The sequence below is a fragment of the Oncorhynchus gorbuscha genome, linkage group LG08 (assembly GCF_021184085.1).
Source record: "Oncorhynchus gorbuscha isolate QuinsamMale2020 ecotype Even-year linkage group LG08, OgorEven_v1.0, whole genome shotgun sequence".
Classification (NCBI taxonomy): Eukaryota; Metazoa; Chordata; class Actinopteri; order Salmoniformes; family Salmonidae; genus Oncorhynchus; species Oncorhynchus gorbuscha.
Window position 1 is genome coordinate 41,534,296 of NC_060180.1, and position 20,799 is coordinate 41,555,094.

General features: G+C 42.9%; 1 protein-coding gene across 2 annotated transcripts in view; it reads right to left on the bottom strand.

Annotated features, from left to right (window-relative positions):
• Window positions 1-20,799, bottom strand: part of LOC124041675 (far upstream element-binding protein 3-like) — a 64,500-nt gene that overhangs the window by 22,228 nt on the left and 21,473 nt on the right. For both annotated transcript variants that reach the window (XM_046359543.1, XM_046359542.1), the window contains exons 8-13: window positions 18,285-18,383; window positions 18,059-18,163; window positions 17,833-17,935; window positions 17,186-17,286; window positions 16,186-16,327; window positions 714-874 (exon numbers count right to left, since the gene is read on the bottom strand). In XM_046359543.1, coding sequence (XP_046215499.1) covers window positions 714-874; window positions 16,186-16,327; window positions 17,186-17,286; window positions 17,833-17,935; window positions 18,059-18,163; window positions 18,285-18,383 — 711 coding nt within the window. The remainder of the gene's footprint in view (window positions 1-713; window positions 875-16,185; window positions 16,328-17,185; window positions 17,287-17,832; window positions 17,936-18,058; window positions 18,164-18,284; window positions 18,384-20,799) is intronic.

Consider the following 20,799-nt stretch of genomic DNA (forward strand, 5'->3'; position numbering starts at 1 on the left):
CTGTTCTGCATCATTCTAAAGGCCTCATCATTTAATCTCGGATAGAGTCAGGGATCTGTTCTGCATCATTCTAAAGGCCTACTGTAACACGCATCATTCAATCCCGTCGCTCATCAACTCGGATAGAGTCAGGGATCTGTTCTGCATCATTCTAAAGGCCTACTGTAACACGCATCATTCAATCCCGTCGCTCATCAACTCGGATAGAGTCAGGGATCTGTTCTGCATCATTCTAAAGGCCTACTGTAACACACATCATTTAATCCCGTCGCTCATCAACTCGGATAGAGTCAGGGATCTGTTCTGCATCATTCTAAAGGCTGTACCATGTTTCCCTTACAATATACTTGATTAGTACTAGAGGTATAGTAAATAGTCTAGTAACATCTTCATACAGAGAATGTTATCAACCCGCAAGGCACGGAGACAAATTATTTGTTATAAACACGAGTGCCAACGCTGATAAACAGGCATAAAACAAATTTAAATAATTCATTGCATAAAGAAATATTTGTGAAAATATATTTTCAGGACAAGATATGAAAACAAGTAATTTATTTGTTGTATCAGACTCTGTATTGAGCCTTTACGCATTCATTCATTCAGTGAGGAGAGAAATACGTACAAAATCAAACGCCAGTGGCCAGTGGCCTACGGCAGATGTAGTGTAAAGGCACTTGGGCTTGGGGGAACTTTTTCCAACAACTACTTACTCCGATCTTGTCATCGATGAGCTGGCGTGCTAGTTCCATCTGTTGCGGGGTGCCTCTGATGGAGAAGATGCGGACATTGGGGTCGGTGTTGTGAGGGGGGTTCCTCTGCAGCTCCACGTGGGCTCCAGACTGCTGGTTGATGCTCTTGATGGTATCTCCGCCTGGACAGACAGCACATCACACACACATGAGACTATGCACGGCTGGGAATAACACATCCTTGGTCATGCTTTGACAGCACCCTTGTCGTTTGTGTAACAGTGTTGGGCGGATATATGATATCGAGTATCGTCAAAATTTGACCTAGACAATATATGGTTGAGATATCGTAATGTGCAAGACGATTCTCTACTTGAAGTTTGTAAATGAAAACAGTGCAGTTCTCTCAGTTGGGCTGTATCAATATGTTACAAATTAAGCCAAAATTAATTAACTAGTTCTTATTTTATTGCTTTGAGAGTATTTTTCATGAAAAGCAACCATAATATCATAAATAAGCACAAAAATAGCAGTGTATTATTTAGTCATTAAAGGAAAATACCACTCCCTGTTTTTTGGTATTTGTTTCATTAGTCCACTGTTGATACAGTCACAGAAATGTTTTTCAGAAATCAAGTTTTCAAGATGCAAAACGTTCAAAATACAGAAAGTTTCACAATATGACGTGTTTTGCAAACTTGATTGCTGACATGCAAAACATTTTTAGGACTGTATCAACAGTGGACTAATGAAACAAAATATACACGGAATAAAAACAAACACAACACGTAAAGTGTTGGGTCCCATGTTTTATGAGCTGAAATACTAAAACCCAGAAATGTTCCACAAAAAGCTTATTACTCTCAAATGTTGTGGACGAAAATGTGTATGCCAGCAGCCCTCCGGTTGCTGGCGCGCTTCTGGAACCGAGGCTAGTTGAGAACGTTTAAAAATAGAATGAAAAGAAACTGCTACATTATAATGCTATGTCAGAACATCGAAAATAGGTTACTTGAATATCAAATCGATCTCCTTTAATGCCGGGGGTACAATACACGACTTCCCGAAATCCTAAAATCTCTGAGCCTCTCACATTAAACGACCGTCTTTCCAGTAGTTTGTATTGCCAATGTAGTGGAGTGCAAACTAAACAGGGGGGGGTCACACACTACAAGATTCTTCACTTGGTCGTGATACCACGCTGATTCACGAAAACAGTATGATGTGTTTAGATGTTTAACCTAGCTAGAACCAGCTGAGGTTTAAAGTAGCCTCAAATGTTTTCAGTCAGACATTAACGCTTCCAAACAAATCAAATCAAATATATTTATATAGCCCTTCGTACATCAGCTGATATCTCAAAGTTCTGTACAGAAACCCAGCCTAAAACCCCAAACAGCAAGCAATGCAGGTGTAGAAGCACGAGTTGAAATATCAATACATGTTGAATTGAATAACATTGCTTGTGAATTTCAGAGCTGTAACGATCTGACACTTTGGCTTTGGATAAAATGGCAAGTATAAACGTATGCTAGTTGTAGTCTAAACATTCTGGGCAATATGTCATCATCTCACTGGCTTCTTCTCTAGCGAGCTCTCGCTATTGCTGACCACCGTTCTCAAAACTTGTCATTGCACATCTCACACTAAATCAAATCAAATGTATTTATATAGCCCTTGTTCAGCTGATATCTCAAAGTGCTGTACAGAAACCCAGCCAAAAACCCCAAACAGCAAGCACTGCAGGTGTAGAAGCACGGTGGTCAGCAATAGCAAGAGCTCGCTAGAGAAGAAGCCAGTGAGATGGTGGGAAAAACTCCCTCGAAAGGCCAGAACCTTGGAAGAAACCTAGAAAGGAACCAGGCTGAGGGGTGTCCAGTCCTCTTCTGGCTGTGCCAGTTGGAGATTATAACAGAACATGGCCAAGATGTTCAAATGTCCATAGATGACCAGCAGGGTCACATAATAATAATAACAGTGGTTGAAGAAGGTGCAACAGGTCAGCACCTCACGAGTAAATGTCCACTGGCTTTTTTTCATAGCCGATCATTCAGAGTATCTCTACCGCTCTTGCTGTCTCTAGAGAGTTGAAAACAGCAGGTCTGGGACAGGTAGCACGTCCGGTGAACAGGTCAGGGTTCCATAGCCGCAGGCAGAACAGTTGAAACACTACATGAGCTATGCAGATTTTGAAAATATCGGGACGTCTGGGATGGCTCAAAGCCAGGACAGGTAGCCCTCAGATCTAGACTCACATTAAACAAGCGTTGGTGACGGCCGCGCACCCCAAGTAGGCAACGGCATGGTGATTTTGTATAGAGTATGAACTGGGAAAAAAAGCAACCAATAACATTTCTAAACAAAAAATATAAAATATAGTAAGAAACCTTTTCCTAGTTGGTTAAAATCATATGATACACACCAGATGATAACATTAGGATCATGTCATGGGAAACACTTATCTATTCTATCATTTAAACTACAAAACATAGACACCTGACGTTATCACATACTGTATGTTGACATATGATGCACACCAGATGATAACATTAGGATTATGTCATGGGAAACACTTATCTATTATATCATTTAAACTACAAAACATAGACACCTGACGTTATCACATACTGTATGTTGACATTGCAGTGGTGCTGGAGATAAATTTGATGTAATATCATTAATTTGATCAACTAGTCCTTCACATGCATTCAATACATAAACACGGTGCATTTCTAATATTATGAATCAATGGCCGAGAGGTCTGGCGTTTAACAAAATACACCGAGGTGTAAGGGAATGTCCACAGCTTTCCCATAATTTGCAAATAAATTCATAAAAAATCTTACAATGTGATTTTCTGGATTTTCTTTTTTTTTTCTCATTTTGTCTGCCATAGTTGAAGTGTGCCTATGATGAAAATTACAGGCCTCTCATCTTTTTAAGTGGGAGAACTTGCACAATTGGCAGCTGACTACATACTTTTTTGCCCCACTGTAAGTGTTAAAAATGTATAACCACATCAGGGTTTATAAAATGTGGTATAACTGTGACACAACCACCAATGTCAAATGTGACATAACGCACTGTTAAATATGACAAACCTTTATAAATCATATTAAATTGAGGCTTAACAAAGCATATAACCCGTCATGCATCTTGGTAGAGCATTGCAATGCCAGGATATTGGGTTTGATACCTGTGATCACCCAGGTTATGGCCTTTTAAAATATGTTAATATTTTTTGCATACTTCAGTTTTTTCCCCAAGTTCAGTTTTCCAGGTTTCGGCTTTCCCAAGTGTCAACAAACCCTGGTCTATACAGTATGTCACAGAAAACCTAAAGTGACTGATCCAAGTCAGCCAGAACCAACCCATAAAGTAGCACAAGTGAGGGGTTACATTTTACTCTTGCAAGCTTTTCAGATTTCAACATATTAAATTTTTTATACCTTACACCTTAGATCAGTATTACCCAACTCTGGCTCTAGAGTACCCCTAACATCACATATTTTTGCTGTATCCCCGGACAACAACAAAAAACTGACAGGTGACCACTACTGCAGGTAAAATTTGAAGTTTTGCAAGGGACAGGTCATAGATTATATTAAGGGCCATGGTAACAGGAGACATATGGTCTAGGGTTTGGAAGAAGCTAATCACAGTCATTGTTTTGAAATCTTTATCGGCTGGGTAAAAGTTACACAATTTAACTATTTTCCAAGTAATGCTTCTCTGTCATTGGATAATCTTATTTTTCGGGAAAAGTAGACACCAGACAGACTTAGTGTGTAAATCTTAGTGCGGAACTTAGAAAATTGTTAATTGCAGTTTAATTTCTCGTCAGGCACACCCAGGTATAGTATGGTTTTCCCAAAACCTTGGTTGCTAAGAAAATTTACAACAAAACAGACCTTCTAAACGCAACAAAAAAAGAAACGTCCCATTTTCAGGACACTGTCTTTCAAAGATATTTCGTAAAAATCTAAATAACTTCACAGATCTTCATTGTAAAGGGTTCAAACACTGTTTCCCATGCTTGGTTCAATTAACCATAAACAATTAATGAATATGCACCTGTGGAACGGTCTTTAAGACACAAAGAGCTTAGCGACGGTAGGCAATTAAGGTCACAGTTATGAAAACTTAGGACACTAAAGAGGCCTTTCTACTGACCCTGAAAAACATGGTCCCTGCTCATCTGTGTGAATGTGCCTTAGGCATGCTGCAAGGAGGCATGAGGATGGCAGATGTGGCCAAGGCAATAAATTGAAATGTCTAATGTGAGACATCTAAGACAGCACTACAGGGAGACAGGACGGACAGCTGATAGCAACACCTGCACAGGACCGGTACATCCAAACATCACACCTGCGGGACAGGATGGCAACAACAACTGCCCGAGTTACACCAGGAAAGCACAATCCCTCCGTCAGTGCTCAGACTGTCCGCAATAGGCTGAGAGGCTGGACTGAGGGCTTGAAGGCCCGTTGTAAGGCAGATCCTCACCAGACATCACCGGCAACAACATTGCCTATGGCACAAACCCACCGTCGCTGGACCAGACAGGACTGGCAAAAAGTGCTCTTCACTGACAATTTGCAGTTGTCTCACCAGGGGTGATGGTCGGTTTCGCATTTATCGTAGAAGGAATGAGCATTACACGGAGGCCTGTGCTCTGGAGCGGGATCGATATGGAGGTGGAGGGTCCATCATGGTCTGGGGTGGTGTGGCACAGCATCATCTGACTGAGCTTGTTGTCATTGCAGGCAAACTCAACACTGTGTGTTACAGGGAAGACCTCCTTCCCTCATGTGGTACCCTTCCTACAGGCTCATCCTGACATGACCCTCCAGCATGATAATGCTACCACCCATACTGCTCGTTCTGTGCATGATTTCCTGCAAGACCACAGATAACACTGCCACTCCTACTGCTCTCTCTTCGTCCGCCCACGTGTTCTCGCACACCCCGAGAGCTTCTGGTCAGCGGGGTGGTGGCACCGGGATCCTCATCTCTGCCAAGTGGTCATTCTCTCTTTCTCCCCTTACCCATCTGTCTATCGCCTCCTTTGAATTCCATGCTGTCACAGTTACCAGCCCTTTCAAGCTTAACATCCTTATCATTTATCACCCTCCAGGTTCCCTCGGAGAGTTCATCAATGAGCTTGATGCCTTGATAAGCTCCTTTCCTGAGGACGGCTCACCTCTCACAGTTCTGGGCGACTTTAACCTCCCCACGTCTACCTTTGACTCATTCCTCTCTGCCTCCTTCTTTCCACTCCTCTCCTCTTTTGACCTCACCCTCTCACCTTCCACCCCTACTCACAAGGCAGGCAATACACTCGACCTCATCTTTACTAGATGCTGTTCTTCCACTAACCTCATTGCAACTCCCCTCCAAGTCTCCGACCACTACCTTGTATCCTTTTCCCTCTCGCTCTCATCCAACACTTCCCACACTGCCTCTACTCGGATGGTATCGCGCCGTCCCAACCTTCGCTCTCTCTCCCCCGCTACTCTCTCCTCTTCCATCCTATCATCTCTTCCCTCTGCTCAAACCTTCTCCAACCGATCTCCTGATTCTGCCTCCTCAACCCTCCTCTCCTCCCTTTCTGCATCCTTTGACTCTCTATGCCCCCTATCCTCCAGGCCGGCTCGGTCCTCCCCTCCCGCTCTGTGGCTCATTGCGAGCTCACAGAACAGGGCTCCGGGCAGCCGAGCGGAAATGGAGGAAAACTCGCCTCCCTGCGGACCTGGCATCCTTTCGCTCCCTCCTCTCTACATTTTCCTCTTCTGTCTCTGCTGCTAAAGCCACTTTCTACCACTCTAAATTCCAAGCTTCTGCCTCTAACCCTAGGAAGCTCTTTGCCACCTTCTCCTCCCTCCTGAATCCTCCCCCCCCCTCCCTCTCTGCAGATGACTTCGTCAACCATTTTGAAAAGAAGGTCGACGACATCCGATCCTCGTTTGCTAAGTCAAACGACACCGCTGGTTCTGCTCACACTGCCCTACACTGTGCTCTGACCTCTTTCTCCCCTCTCTCTCCAGATGAAATCTCGCGTCTTGTGACGGCCGGCCGCCCAACAACCTGCCCGCTTGACCCTATCCCCTCCTCTCTTCTCCAGACCATTTCCGGAGACCTTCTCCCTTACCTCACCTCGCTCATCAACCCATCCCTGACCGCTGGCTACGTCCCTTCCGTCTTCAAGAGAGCGAGAGTTGCACCCCTTCTGAAAAAACCTACACTCGATCCCTCCGATGTCAACAACTACAGACCAGTATCCCTTCTTTCTTGTCTCTCCAAAACTCTTGAACGTGCCGTCCTTGGCCAGCTCTCCCGCTATCTTTCTCAGAATGACCTTCTTGATCCAAATCAGTCAGGTTTCAAGACTAGTCATTCAACTGAGACTGCTCTTCTCTGTATCACTGAGGCGCTCTGCACCGCTAAAGCTAACTCTCTCTCCTCTGCTCTCATCCTTCTAGACCTATCGGCTGCCTTCGATACTGTGAACCATCAGATCCTCCTCTCCACCCTCTCCGAGTTGGGCATCTCCGGCGCGGCCCACGCTTGGATTGCGTCCTACCTGACAGGTCGCTCCTACCAGGTGGCATGGCGAGAATCTGTCTCCTCACCACGCGCTCTCACCACTGGTGTCCCCCAGGGCTCTGTTCTAGGCCCTCTCCTATTCTCGCTATACACCAAGTCACTTGGCTCTGTCATAACCTCACATGGTCTCTCCTATCATTGCTATGCAGACGACACACAATTAATCTTCTCCTTTCCCCTTCTGATGACCAGGTGGCGAATTGCATCTCTGCATGTCTGGCAGACATATCAGTGTGGATGACGGATCACCACCTCAAGCTGAACCTCGGCAAGACGGAGCTGCTCTTCCTCCCGGGAAGGACTGCCCGTTCCATGATCTCGCCATCACGGTTGACAACTCCATTGTGTCCTCCTCCCAGAGCGCTAAGAACCTTGGCGTGATCCTGGACAACACCCTGTCGTTCTCAACTAACATCAAGACGGTGGCCCGTTCCTGTAGGTTCATGCTCTACAACATCCGCAGAGTACGACCCTGCCTCACACAGGAAGCGGCGCAGGTCCTAATCCAGGCACTTGTCATCTCCCGTCTGGATTACTGCAACTCACTGTTGGCTGGGCTCCCTGCCTGTGCCATTAAACCCCTACAACTCATCCAGAACGCCGCAGCCCGTCTGGTGTTCAACCTTCCCAAGTTCTCTCACGTCACCCCGCTCCTCCGCTCTCTCCACTGGCTTCCAGTTGAAGCTCGCATCCGCTACAAGACCATGGTGCTTGCCTACGGAGCTGTGAGGGGAACGGCACCTCAGTACCTCCAGGCTCTGATCAGGCCCTACACCCAAACAAGGGCACTGTGTTCATCCACCTCTGGCCTGCTCGCCTCCCTACCACTGAGGAAGTACAGTTCCCGCTCAGCCCAGTCAAAACTGTTCGCTGCTCTGGCCCCCCAATGGTGGAACAAACTCCCTCATGACGCCAGGACAGCGGAGTCAATCACCACCTTCCGGAGACACCTGAAACCCCACCTCTTTAAGGAATACCTAGGATAGGATAAGTAATCCTTCTCACCCCCCCCTTAAGATTTAGATGCACTATTGTAAAGTGACCGTTCCACTGGATGTCATAACATTTACATTTACATTACATTTAAGTCATTTAGTGAATGTGCATTCACCTTATGACATCCAGTGGAACAACCACTTTACAATAGTGCATCTAAATATTTTAAGTAAGAAGGATTACTTTATCCTATCCTAGGTATTCCTTAAAGAGGTGGGGTTTCAGGTGTCTCCGGAAGGTAGTATAAGTGTCTCATAAGGTGAATGTACCAATTTGTAAGTCGCTCTGGATAAGAGCGTCTGCTAAATGACTTAAATGTAAATGTAAGACAGGAATGTCAGTGTTCTGCCAGAGCCAGCAAAGAGCCTGGATCTCAATCCGATTCAGCATGTCTGTGACCTGTTGGATCGGAGGGTGAGGGCTAGGGCCATTCCCCCCAGAAATGTCTGGGAACTTGCAAGTGCCTTGGTGGAAGAGTGGGGTAACATCTCACTGCAAGAAGTGGCAAATCTGGTGCAGTCCATGAGATGCACTGCAGTACTTAATGCAGCTGGTGGCCACACCAGATACAGACTTAATTTAGATTTTGACCCCCCCCTTTGTTCAGGGACACATTATTCAATTTATGTTAGTCACATGTCTGTGGAACTTGTTCAGTTAATGTGTCATTTGTTGAATAAAGTTATGTTCATACAAATATTTACACATGTTAAGTTGGCAGAATAAACACAGTGAGAGGACATTTATTTTTTTTGCTGAGTATAGTTGGACCTGCTGAAAAGATGCGAGGACAAGACAGTAGTGTACAGGGACCCGCTCTCCCATGTACAACTTCCAAGACGACCACCCAAGAACATAGCCAGTTTTCCAAGACCAGACATAGCGGAGATTGTAGCTGCAAACCGATCCCGATTCCTGCCCCTTACAACTGTAGCTGGAAAAGGAGAAAACTAACGTTCCCACTCCATAATCACAGCCATCACACAAATGCTAATCAAAACCAGTTCCGGCCAACTAGAACGTATTTCTTGGATGTACAGAATAGTAGCAAACTACTCAAGTCAGTATCGCAAATTTCAAAACATTTTGTGAACCTCTTATCAATATCAACGTAGTACTATAAAATAAAGGTAGATCAAAAACACACAACAAAGATAAATAAGAACATGATAAATTAGGTAAGCTATATACAGGGTGAGTGGCAGGCTTACAATGATGGCAAAAAAACAACATTTGAGAGTGCGCTGACCCTGGTGTTAGAGGGGTACGCAGCTGGAGGTTGAATGTTTGAAGGGGTACGGCACAATAAAAGTTTGGGAACCACTGCTGTAGAGAATCCCCTCTGTACCCTCTCTTTGACCCTGAAAGTAAGGGAGAGTTTGTCACAATATCTGGAACTCTCTTAGAAGGCTCCCTAGTAACCTCCCTAACAACAGAGGTGTGAATTGCCCTCTCCAGCAAGACAATCATTAGGCTCTGGATGGGTGATGGTAAACTACTTGATGCAGCCTGATAATCACAAATGTCTGGAACTCTCCTAGAAGGCTCCCTAGTAACCTCCCTAACAACAGAGGTGTGAATTGCCCTCTCCTGCAAGACAATCGTTCGGCTCTGTATGGGTGATGGTAAACTACTTGATGCAGCCTGATATTCACAAATGTCTGGAACTCTCCTAGAAGGCTCCATAGTAACCTTCCTAACAACAGAGGTGTGAATTGCCCTCTTCTTTAGGCTCTGGTTGGGTGATGGTAAACTACTTGATGCAGCCTGATTATCACAAATGTTTCCCCAACTCCCAGGGTCAGAGAGATGGTCCAGAGGGAATTTTCTACAGATACTGTCAATGTATTATTACAGATTTCATATGTGAAATAAAAGTCATACATGTTCTTCATTCCTCAATTGTAAATGTTAAAGTCTACAATGCATCATTATCCCTCAAAACAATTGGAAGTGATAATACTGTTTCTGGTCTTGTTATACATCCATCATAGCACAGGTGTCAAAAGGGATTTTTCAACACTATGTGTTGCATGTATAGTACGGACTATTTGATCTTGTACACATTGGCAACTAAAAGTAGAATTGCAGTATAAAAGCAAAACATATATAATGAGAAAAAGAGATATAGAAACTAACGGAAGGGAAAGGTGATGAGCCATGGGTGGAAGGTTGTTCAAATGATTCTGATGGCGTCATCTGCCTTCTTGAATCCAGCATAGACATCAGTGGGGGAGGGGTAGTTGTTGCTCTTTAAGCCTCAAGTCTATATTGCCAAGAAAACAAATGGTAGAATAAGTCAGCTCGCTGTGTGAAAGCAGAATAACACTAGGTAGGCCTACTAATGAACATATAGGTGACTAATGACATATGTGACTCGTTTCAGGAAACTAGGCGTATGTCGTAAGTCACTACTTCACAGGAGAGCCATTTGAAAGTTTCTTTGCATCAAATATGCATTTTTTGGCAGAAATGCCTTCTGGAAGATGTGAACTTTCATGTGCCTTAAAAACAAACTTGTAAATACACATACAATAGTTAAATCACGAGTATAGTTGGTTTAGCCACGGAAAAAGCCAGCAACCTTCCCACTAGCAATGATTGGCTGAGATAATGAGTGGGCAGGACATGCCGAGAAAGGAGATCAGATTGGTCTGCCATATAGAAGGCTTCTGTCTATTTGAGCTGGTCAGTCTGTGTAGGTAATCCTGTCCAACGCAGATTTTAAATCAAATGTATTGTGTAATGGAGCTGCATAAGTGTTGACTCCAAAAAGTGGAGTATGATCACTAAAGAGGTGAAGAAAACACCAGTCTCCGGATTACATCTTCAAACTATGGGCAACCATGGCATGGCATCCGTGACAGGGAGACGTGTCCATCATGCATGATGTAGTATATGGTAAGATAGACTAGCTAGCTACATTTTCAGATATTACACATTTCTAATTTTGAAAGAAAGTGGTTTCATTTCAAGCTAAAGTGTACTGTTAGCTAGCTAGCTAACTTTAGCTGAATGGCTCCCTAGCTAACGTTACGCGTTTGATATTATTCGTATCCCAGAGCCGTTTGCATGGCTAGTTCGAGCCTAATGTTAGCTAGCTACATTGAACGTGGTTGAACGTACTACCCAGCAGATTCTTGCAGGGTAGTAACGACATGATTTGGCGCTATGCTCATTGTTGTTTAATTAGCTAATGTTAGCTGGCTGGCTTGCTAGCTAATGTTACGTGACGTGTATGATCTTACACATTGTTTACCTAGCTAGCTACCTGTCTTAACAAGACTCCACTATGCAAGTAACCATTTTGGCTGCATTCGTAAATTCAGTCAGAGTATGCCAGAACGCAGAATAACTGATGAATTTTCAAACGCATAACGCTCGTTGAATATAGCCGGCGTCAGTAAACGTCGGTAAAAAAAGCGTAACAAAATTGTTGCCAGCAGAGCTGGTTAGACTGTTCTCGTGTTATCCAGAGGTAAACAAATCATCGGCCAGAGCGTCAAGCGTGCGCTCTGAACAATCCGAGAGCAAAACGAGATGGGTGGGGCTAAAGCTTAAGAGGGTGTGAACGATGCTGAATAGGTGTAGACAAATAACAGCCCTTCACTAGGTACTAAAACATTCAAAGGACATTTTCTCAAAGGTGAATTTTACAAGTTGCTCAACTTTCAAAGCAGAATTACTTTCCCATTGTTCCTAAAAAATGCAGTGTATGATATACCATTTTGTAGCTCTGAGTCTATACTTTTATACAATGTTAAAAAATATATTTTAAAAAATCAATACATAAGACCGATTTGAACCGGTCGGGTCACATATTTGACACAGCCTATGAATACTGTAACGCTGGGAAGTCTATGTATAAAAAAATGAACTACCACTACTTACTTTACTGACAGCTGGCCATTAGGTCCCTCAGGCCGAGGTCTCTTCTTCCAGTTTATTTTTGGCACATGGAAAAGAAGTTTCTACATCGGCTGGATTTATGAGAGCTGGAAAATCATTGTAACTGGTTACACAAAGCAGGCAGGGCTCTCAGATCAACGTCTCGTTGCCAGACAATTCTAGGTTCTTCACAGGTGGCATAAGTAGGTCCCACTCCGTGCAGCAAAGACACTTGTCTTCAGTAGGCATTGAGCACTGGTACACCACCAATTTCCAGATGTCTCGAGTTGGGACATCTGCCTGAGCCGTTGCCTGCTCCGTTTCTCTCTCTCATTTCTCTGTAATCTTCCATCTGTTGAAGTTCCTTGTCTGTGTATTTCGGTTCAAGTAACGTCTGCAAATTCTAGCATTTCCTCCTCGTGTGATTGTATACAACTTTTTTATACGTTTTATATTGAAGGTAATACATTTTCTGTCCTCTATCAAACTTAATTGGGATTTCCTCAAGGCCCCATTGTGACATCACTTCGATTCACTATAATAATGCAACTATTGACACAGATCAGCTACTTTGACCACTTGGCAGCAACTTAGACAGAAAGTTAGTGTTTACACCGTCATCTGCTACTCCAATCTGTTGTTTAAACAAAAAAAACTATATTATGATAAAAAGTTAGCTGTTTTAGTAACTGAATCAACATTTTCTTGACTCAAGGCTGTAATTGCTGCCAAAGGTGATTCAACAAAGTACAGAGTAAAGGGTCTGTAATACATTAAAAAAATTGTTTTGCCTGTTTTTGCTTTGTCAATGTGGTATTGTGTGTAGATTGATGAGAATAAAACAATTTAACGTATTATTACTTTTAAAATCCTTTATCAACATATGAAATTTGCATAGTATAACTCAGGCTATCCTAACTTAAAATGATTTAAACACGTATCAACTATAACTATTGATGGGTTCTGAGTTCTAAACTTGAAAATATGAAGTATCCTTATGTCACCGAGGGAGAGAGGGGAATGTAGAATATTTACATTCTGTCAGAATATGGTATGCCTGACGTATACATTATAACAAGCTACAATTAGGAAAGACTGACCTCTGGTGGACAAACCAGAAACGTTCTGTCGACAATCTACCCAGCAGATGAGCCGGCGACCACAGAGAGCCAACAAAGGCATACACTTGTAACAATGGACCAAAACAAGAGACCAGTTACAGACCGCAATCACTCAACTACTAACCACACTCACACCACTACTGACCACACCCAGACCACAACCACTGAGCAGAACCATAATTATTTACCACACAACTACAGACCACAACCACACAACAATGGCCCAAAACTAGAGACCAGTTACTGACCACAATCACTCAACTATTGACCACAACTGCTAACCACATGACTTTTGACCACAACTAATGCACACAATTCCTGATGACAACCACTGACCAACACAACAACTACTAACCACGTAATTACTGAATCACACAGCTATGAAATCACACAACTACTGACCACAACCACTTGACTGGGGGAGACGTCTTCATAGCTCAACAAATTCCTTAGATTTATGTATCTGTTTCAGACCGAACAGCCAACACTAAGATTTTGAATGCATCCCCAGTCTGGACGACCTGGAATGACACAGAACATTTCTAATGCTCACTAGCTTCGTCCTTCTCAGGATCATGCTCCGTGCTCTAAATAACTCAACTGGCAAGTGTACCTGTCTGTAAAAAGAGGGGCAATCTGTACACCTCTGATTGGATAGAGCGAAGCTTTCTCCGTTCACTCGATTCATACTTCACCCGATCACTTCACATCGCACTTCGTACAGTTTTCACACGCAACAACTGTAGTTTAGACCACAACAACTAACAACTGTTCTAGGTAGATCCAAAAAGGGTAATATTGCCTCCTTCATATATGGCACCCCTAAAGGTTCTGTACATACACTGAACAAAAATATGAACGCAACATGTAAAGTGATGGTCCCATGTTTCAAGAACTGAAATGAAAGATTCCAGAAATTTTCGTTATGCACAAAAAATGTATTTAGCTCAAATTTGGTGCAAAAAATACCAAAACTATAGACCACAACAACTGAACCACACACCTACTTGCCAAAAAAACGGACAACTACTGACCACAATTACTGAACACACTTACTTACCAAAACTACTGACCACAACAAAAAAAATGACTGAGCACTCAACTACTGCTACTCACCACTGACTAGGGATGCGCATTTGAAATGATTTCACTATTAGAATAATAAAACAAATTAAAAACAGATTCCACAAAAAATCATTTTAAAGAACTTTAGCAAGCCCCACAACGTCCCTTGTAAAGTTACCAACTAGTTAATATTATTATTAGGTGTGCTTGCTGAAGTCAAAGCACAACTCTAGATTTCTTACATACTCTTCATGTTATTATTTGGTTTCTTTAGCCCGCTCTAGAGCTTCAATTATTAACAAAAAAACAACTTCCAAATGTCCAGACTGCTCCAACTCGGATTGCTTGGGTAGATACTTCAAGGCATTTATACTTTTTGAACTATAAAAATATTTAAATGAGCTCCCAAAGCATTTCAAATTGCGATATTTTCTTTACAAAAATGTATATTTCCCAGTTGTCAGGGTCACATCCAAATGTAGGGGAATGTATATGATTAAATATGAAACTATTTGTGAGAAGATGAAATGGGAAGTTAGTCGTCTAAATGAGAAAACGTTTTTTCATGTAAACGTTGGCTAGCTAAGCTCATGCGTAGAAACAAGTAATCGGGTCTAATGGTTGTCTCTGGCCGAAATGAACAAGTAATCGGGTCTAATGGTTGTCTCTGGCCGAAATGAACATGTGCAGGCTGTCAAATCAAAGGGCATTCCTTCGAACGAAAGTTGTTTTTGACAAAAAATGAAAAAGTGTCAGTTTGTCACGTTCACAAGGTTGAAGTAATAACATTCCTTAATACTTAAGGAAAAAAATAGTTCTAGGACAACGGGGGCGGTAGGGAGAAATGTGGTGGTGTTTTTGGCTTACAGTAACGTTATACTATGCTGTTGTGTAGAATACTATCATTATGTGATCTTGAAGACAGTGATACAACTTTGATCTAACTTTATTAAATGAACACCATTCGCATGAGTCGTCTGTTCTCTACGCGCCCGCTGTCAACCGACCCAAAACAAGTACACCCCCCCCCCCCTCGCGGCAAGCAAACTCACTAAATGGTCAGGCAATAGAGTGAGCATGAATAGCAAATAAGCACATTTGACAGTCATTCCCTCATTCATGTCCATCGGGCTGTTATTTTGAGACCGAAACAATTTGTCACATTACCTTAAATGCATTGTCCCTCTCATTAGACACTTTACATACAATGTCACTTTTAAAAGCCATATACACATGAGTGCAGGAGGAGGTGGGGAGAGGGGGAGACTGGCCACCCAGCTGCTTCTGGCATAGACTTCCTATGGGATTGACGCACGTTGAGAAAGTGGTCTGGGAGTGGTTTGAGTGGAGCGGTCTAAAACGGAAAACAAGCTGTTATTGGCAGAGAGGTTTGGAACGCATTCTGATTGCTCTTAACTAATTTACCACCTGGTGATGTCACAAGGCAGGCCAAACCTCCACCCCAACAAAACAGTCAGAAACTTCAGGCGGTCCTTTCAAACAGCTCTTATCAAAAGTGGACTGCACTGGGCCTTTAATTGCAACAAAATCCCAATACATTTTTGTAGGCTTCAGACAAACATAAATATTGCTTAGGCATACATGTGCAGAAAACACAAGCGATAATTACAGCATCTGGCTAAAAGATGAGAAAAGTTGTGTAAATACACAATCCATATTTTCTATAATGGTTCGATACAGTTTTAAGGGAACTTCGGACACCTCAGTGTTCGCAACGATATCCACTTGTGTTTGTAGCTCCGAGGTTCTACGCTGCCCTAGCCTGCTTTGAACACTGAGGGACCGAGTTGCAGTACCTTTGCCGATCACCAGACCACACTTGTCAGCGGGTATTGTGTAGGTGACCTCCTGCAGTCCCCCTGGTGAGCCCATGCCCCAGTCCCCGCGGCCTCGTCCCCTTCCTCTTGGTCCTCCAGAGCCCCCAAAGCCATCGCGCTCCTGCTCCAATCACACATAAGATAACTTTATTATCCCCATGGGAAACTTTTAATTGCAGCTCTTTTCATACATTAAAACATGTCATCAAGCGAAGACAATGGACATTAAGACAATTACAGACAATAAATACAATGAGAATATGAAAGTTAATGAGCGATTCATAATGATAAAACATTCAAACTCCTTACATACAGCAAGGAGACCCTCACGAGCTCATACAGGTATTATACCCCAGAGCATAACCCAAGCATGGAGTGGAATTATTTTACAATGTCCTTGTGATATATCACAAGTCAAATATTTGAATATATCCGATAATGTATCTTATCAATCCTGTTAATTGCAAACGTGTACTTTTGCTTGAGGTCGTCTGCACTTACAAAGAACCAAACGTATGACTAATCTGTTAGCTGTATTTGACCAGGAGTAGCAGTACTTATTTGCAGATCTAAATGGTAATTGTCTTGGCCACTTGAGCGATACACGCCAGAAAACAAGCAACATGGGACGAGTCCAAAATGGCACACTATTACCTACACGGGGCACTACTTTTGACCTGAACCTTATGGTTGCATGTCAAAAGTAGTGCACTATGTAGGGAATACGCCGTCATTTGGGACACACACATAGGTCAAGACACAGCATGGGGAAAAATACATTTACTGGAAAATAAGGATCACGAGTGGTATGTGTGCTTGCTTGGTGTGTGTTCTGTGCCAAGTGTGCGTTTGCTGGCGGTGGTGCGTTTGTGTGTACACTCCACTTCTAAGGAAAGTGTGTGTTCTGTGCAGTGTGCATGTGTTCTTTGCTCTGAGTGTTTACTGGAGCGGTATTTGTTTGTTCTGGGTGTGTGTGTACCTGTGCTGTTTGGATGAGCTCGTTGATGAGATGGACAGCATGCTGACACCTGTCTGGTTGGCCCATCACTTGGGCGATGCGCTCTGGGCTGATGCCATCATCTGGAGGTGGGAGTAGGAAGTAGAGCACTAAGCCAACAGTGGTGACTGAAAGCAGGACTGTGTTCAGTTAGATTCAACGTTTGCATGACAGTTTGTACTGAACGGCACGTTTCCCCAAAACGGTGCCATTCTTCTTCAGCCTTTGAAGTACATTTGCTTCCGCTTGGTGGGTTTAGTTTATTAGGATCCCCATTAGCCACTGCACATGGAGTAGCTACTCTTCCTGGGGTCCACAACTGGTGGGTGATAAATATGAATGTGACCATTTTACATCTCAAAACTTGTGCAGCACACTACAAGCTGATCACCTTCTGGGATACCATAATGAAAGCTTATCAACTGGCCGTTCAGTTTCCCTTTGTCATTTTGAATACGGCACACACCGACACAAAGAATCAAAGTCCTCTTTCCACATACATACTTGGTTATGGTATGATAAGAAACAGGGAAAACTGCATTCCCTAAAATATAATTACATCGCTACAATGAAGAGAAACCCTCCTCCATATGACATACAGTATGTAAAAAGAAACGTTCGACACGCACCTGGTTTGAATTGGATCCTCACTCCAGAATCAGCCTGGATCTTCTTGATCATCTCGCCACTCCTGCCGATGATGATCCCCACTGCGAACCTGGGCACAGCTACCTATAGGGAGGGAAAAGGTCAAAAGCACGTGAGCTCAAACATCAAGGGTGTGTTTAAAAAGACACCCTAGTCAGGGGATGTGAAATTCCCTAGACATCTGGTGCATGCACATTGCATTCTTACATCCAAAGTACTTCCGCCTAATCTTGACGCAAAGTCGTTGCGGCTGCTGCGGAAGTCTCCCTGGTCTTTGTCGCGGATGATCTCGATCACCAACTCCCGAGCTTGCTATGGGGAGAAGAAAGTGATATTCACGTGACGATGTGCACCATGGCAGTCAATGGTCCCCGTCATGCAGCAGCCTGACAGTAGTTGCCCTGTATAACGTTAGTCAGGCCTCCCGTCTCACCTGGACCTTGTAGGGATCCCCAGTGATTCTCAGGGGTTTGTCCGCCCCGGTGGGCATGGGGCCATCCTGGATCATCATCATCTTCACTCCTATTCTCTCCTGACACACACAAACACACACAGTAAACACCTAGTAGAGCCCATTCCTGAAAGCCAAGACTCCCACATCCATGTCTTCTGTTTCCCTCTATGACACTCAAAAGCCATACAAGGCCCATAAGAACACAGGGTGACAAATCCACACAGAATGAAATTAATTGATTCTCTATAGATCATACACAAAGATTGCTTCATCATTATGCCTGGTCTTTCAAATACCTTTCAATCACTTGAAAGCATACTTCCTTCAGACTGGAATTTTGCTCTGTTATTTATAATTTTTGAGATGATGGCAATAAGGCCAGCATTTAATTATTTTTATTTTTTAATCAAGTTAATTTCCTAAAATAGACAATCAATCGGGTTGATGGTCCATGTTACACTATCTTCAGAAAATCTATTTTGCAAAATAGCGAGGCTCTTCTGTTGCAGAGATGGTAAAAACGTTTCCTATTTTAATAGGCTTTGGAACTTGAAAAGATTAGTCTAGAGCCCTCGCTATAGGCTGCTGCTTTTAAATCTCTCTGACAGAATGAACCAAACCACCTTCTTGGGTAGCCAATATTTTAATAGGCTTTGGAACTTGAAAAGATTAGTCTAGAGCCCTCGCTATAGGCTGCTGCTTTTAGATCTCTCAGACGGAATGAACCAAACCACCTTCTTGGGTAGCCAATATGAACTCCATGTAAAAATGTAACTATAAAATGTGAACTTGAGAAATATTGCTTTGATAGCCTAATCATCCGTTTAGATTATATGAAGCAATTTGACTGTGTGACCTCCCTAACCCTCTTCTCCAATTGGTATGGTGGCTTGCCCAGTAAGGTAGTTTCACAAAAGTTGCTCCTCCAGAAATATTAGTGACTACCGCTGACTAGGGCTGTGGCGGTCACAACATTTGGTCAGCCGGTGATTGTGAAACAAATAACTGTCATTCTCACGGTAACTGACCATTAACATAAACACATTTAGCATCTCCTGGTTTCCACACTTAGCCTACAAGCCATCGATGCAGACCGTTGGAACATCTACATTTAAAAAAGTCTAATACATACATCATTTATTTTAGACAGGTCTAAAGGAACACGATATGAAGAAAATGTAGTCTACGTCAGAAAACAAAACAGCATACTCTGACTTGTCCTTATGTTAGGTCCTGATCTGGCTATGCCAAATACTGTGGGCTACACCATTTCATTTAGCAGATAAGATTTGCTTAGAATTCCAGTGGCATTATTTTATAGTATGAAGAATATAGCTGATCAAAGTTGAATAAAATAGAAAGGATATTTTCTCCACACAATCTGAGGGAGTGAGCACATGCAGCTATTCTGTGTTGAGTGGTTAACAATGGAATGGGTCCTCCTATATGCTTCCTGAAGACAAACAATGTATACGAAATGCTTCAGTCTGGTTTTAGACCCCATCATGGCACTGAGACTGCACTTGTGAAGGTGGTAAATTACCTTTTAATGGCATCAGACCGAGGCTCTGCATCTGTCCTCATGCTCCTAGACCTTACTGCTGCTTTTGATACCATTGATCACCACATTCTTTTGGAGAGATTGGAAACCCAAATTGGTCTACACGGACAAGTTCTGGCCTGGTTTAGATCTTATCTGTCGGAAAGATATCAGTTTGTCTCTGTGAATGGTTTGTTCCTCAAGGTTCAGTTTTAGGACCACTATTGTTTTCACTATATATTTTACCTCTTGGGGATGTCATTCGAGAAAAAACATAATGTTAACTTTCACTGCTATGCGGATGACACACAGCTGTACATTTCAATGAAACATGGTGAAGCCCCAAAATTGCCCTCGCTAGAAACATGTGTTTCAGACATAAGGAAGTGGATGGCTGCAAACGTTCTACTTTTAAACTCGGACAAAACAGAGATGCTTGTTCTAGGTCCCAAGAAACAAAGAGATCTTCTGTCGAATCTGACAATCAATCTTAATGGTTGTACAGTCGGCTCAAATAAAACTGTGAAGGACCTCGGCGTTACTCTGGACCTTGATCTCTCTTTTGAAGAACATATCAAGACTTAAGGACAGCTTTTTTCCATCTCTGTAATATTGCAAAAATCAGAAACTTTCTGTCCAAAAATGCAGAAAAATTTATCCATGCTTTTGTCACTAGGTTAGACTACTGCAATGCTCTACTTTCCAGCTACCCGGATAAAGCAATAAATAAACTTCAGTTGGTGCTAAATACGGCTGCTAGAATACTGACTAGAACCAAATAATTGATCATATTACTCCAGTGCTAGCCTCACTACACTGGCTTCCTGTCAAGGCAAGGGCTGATTTCAAGGTTTTACTGCTAACCTACAAAGCATTACATGGGTTTGCTCCTACCTATCTCTCTGATTTGGTCCTGCCGTACATACCTACACGTACGCTACGGTCACAAGACGC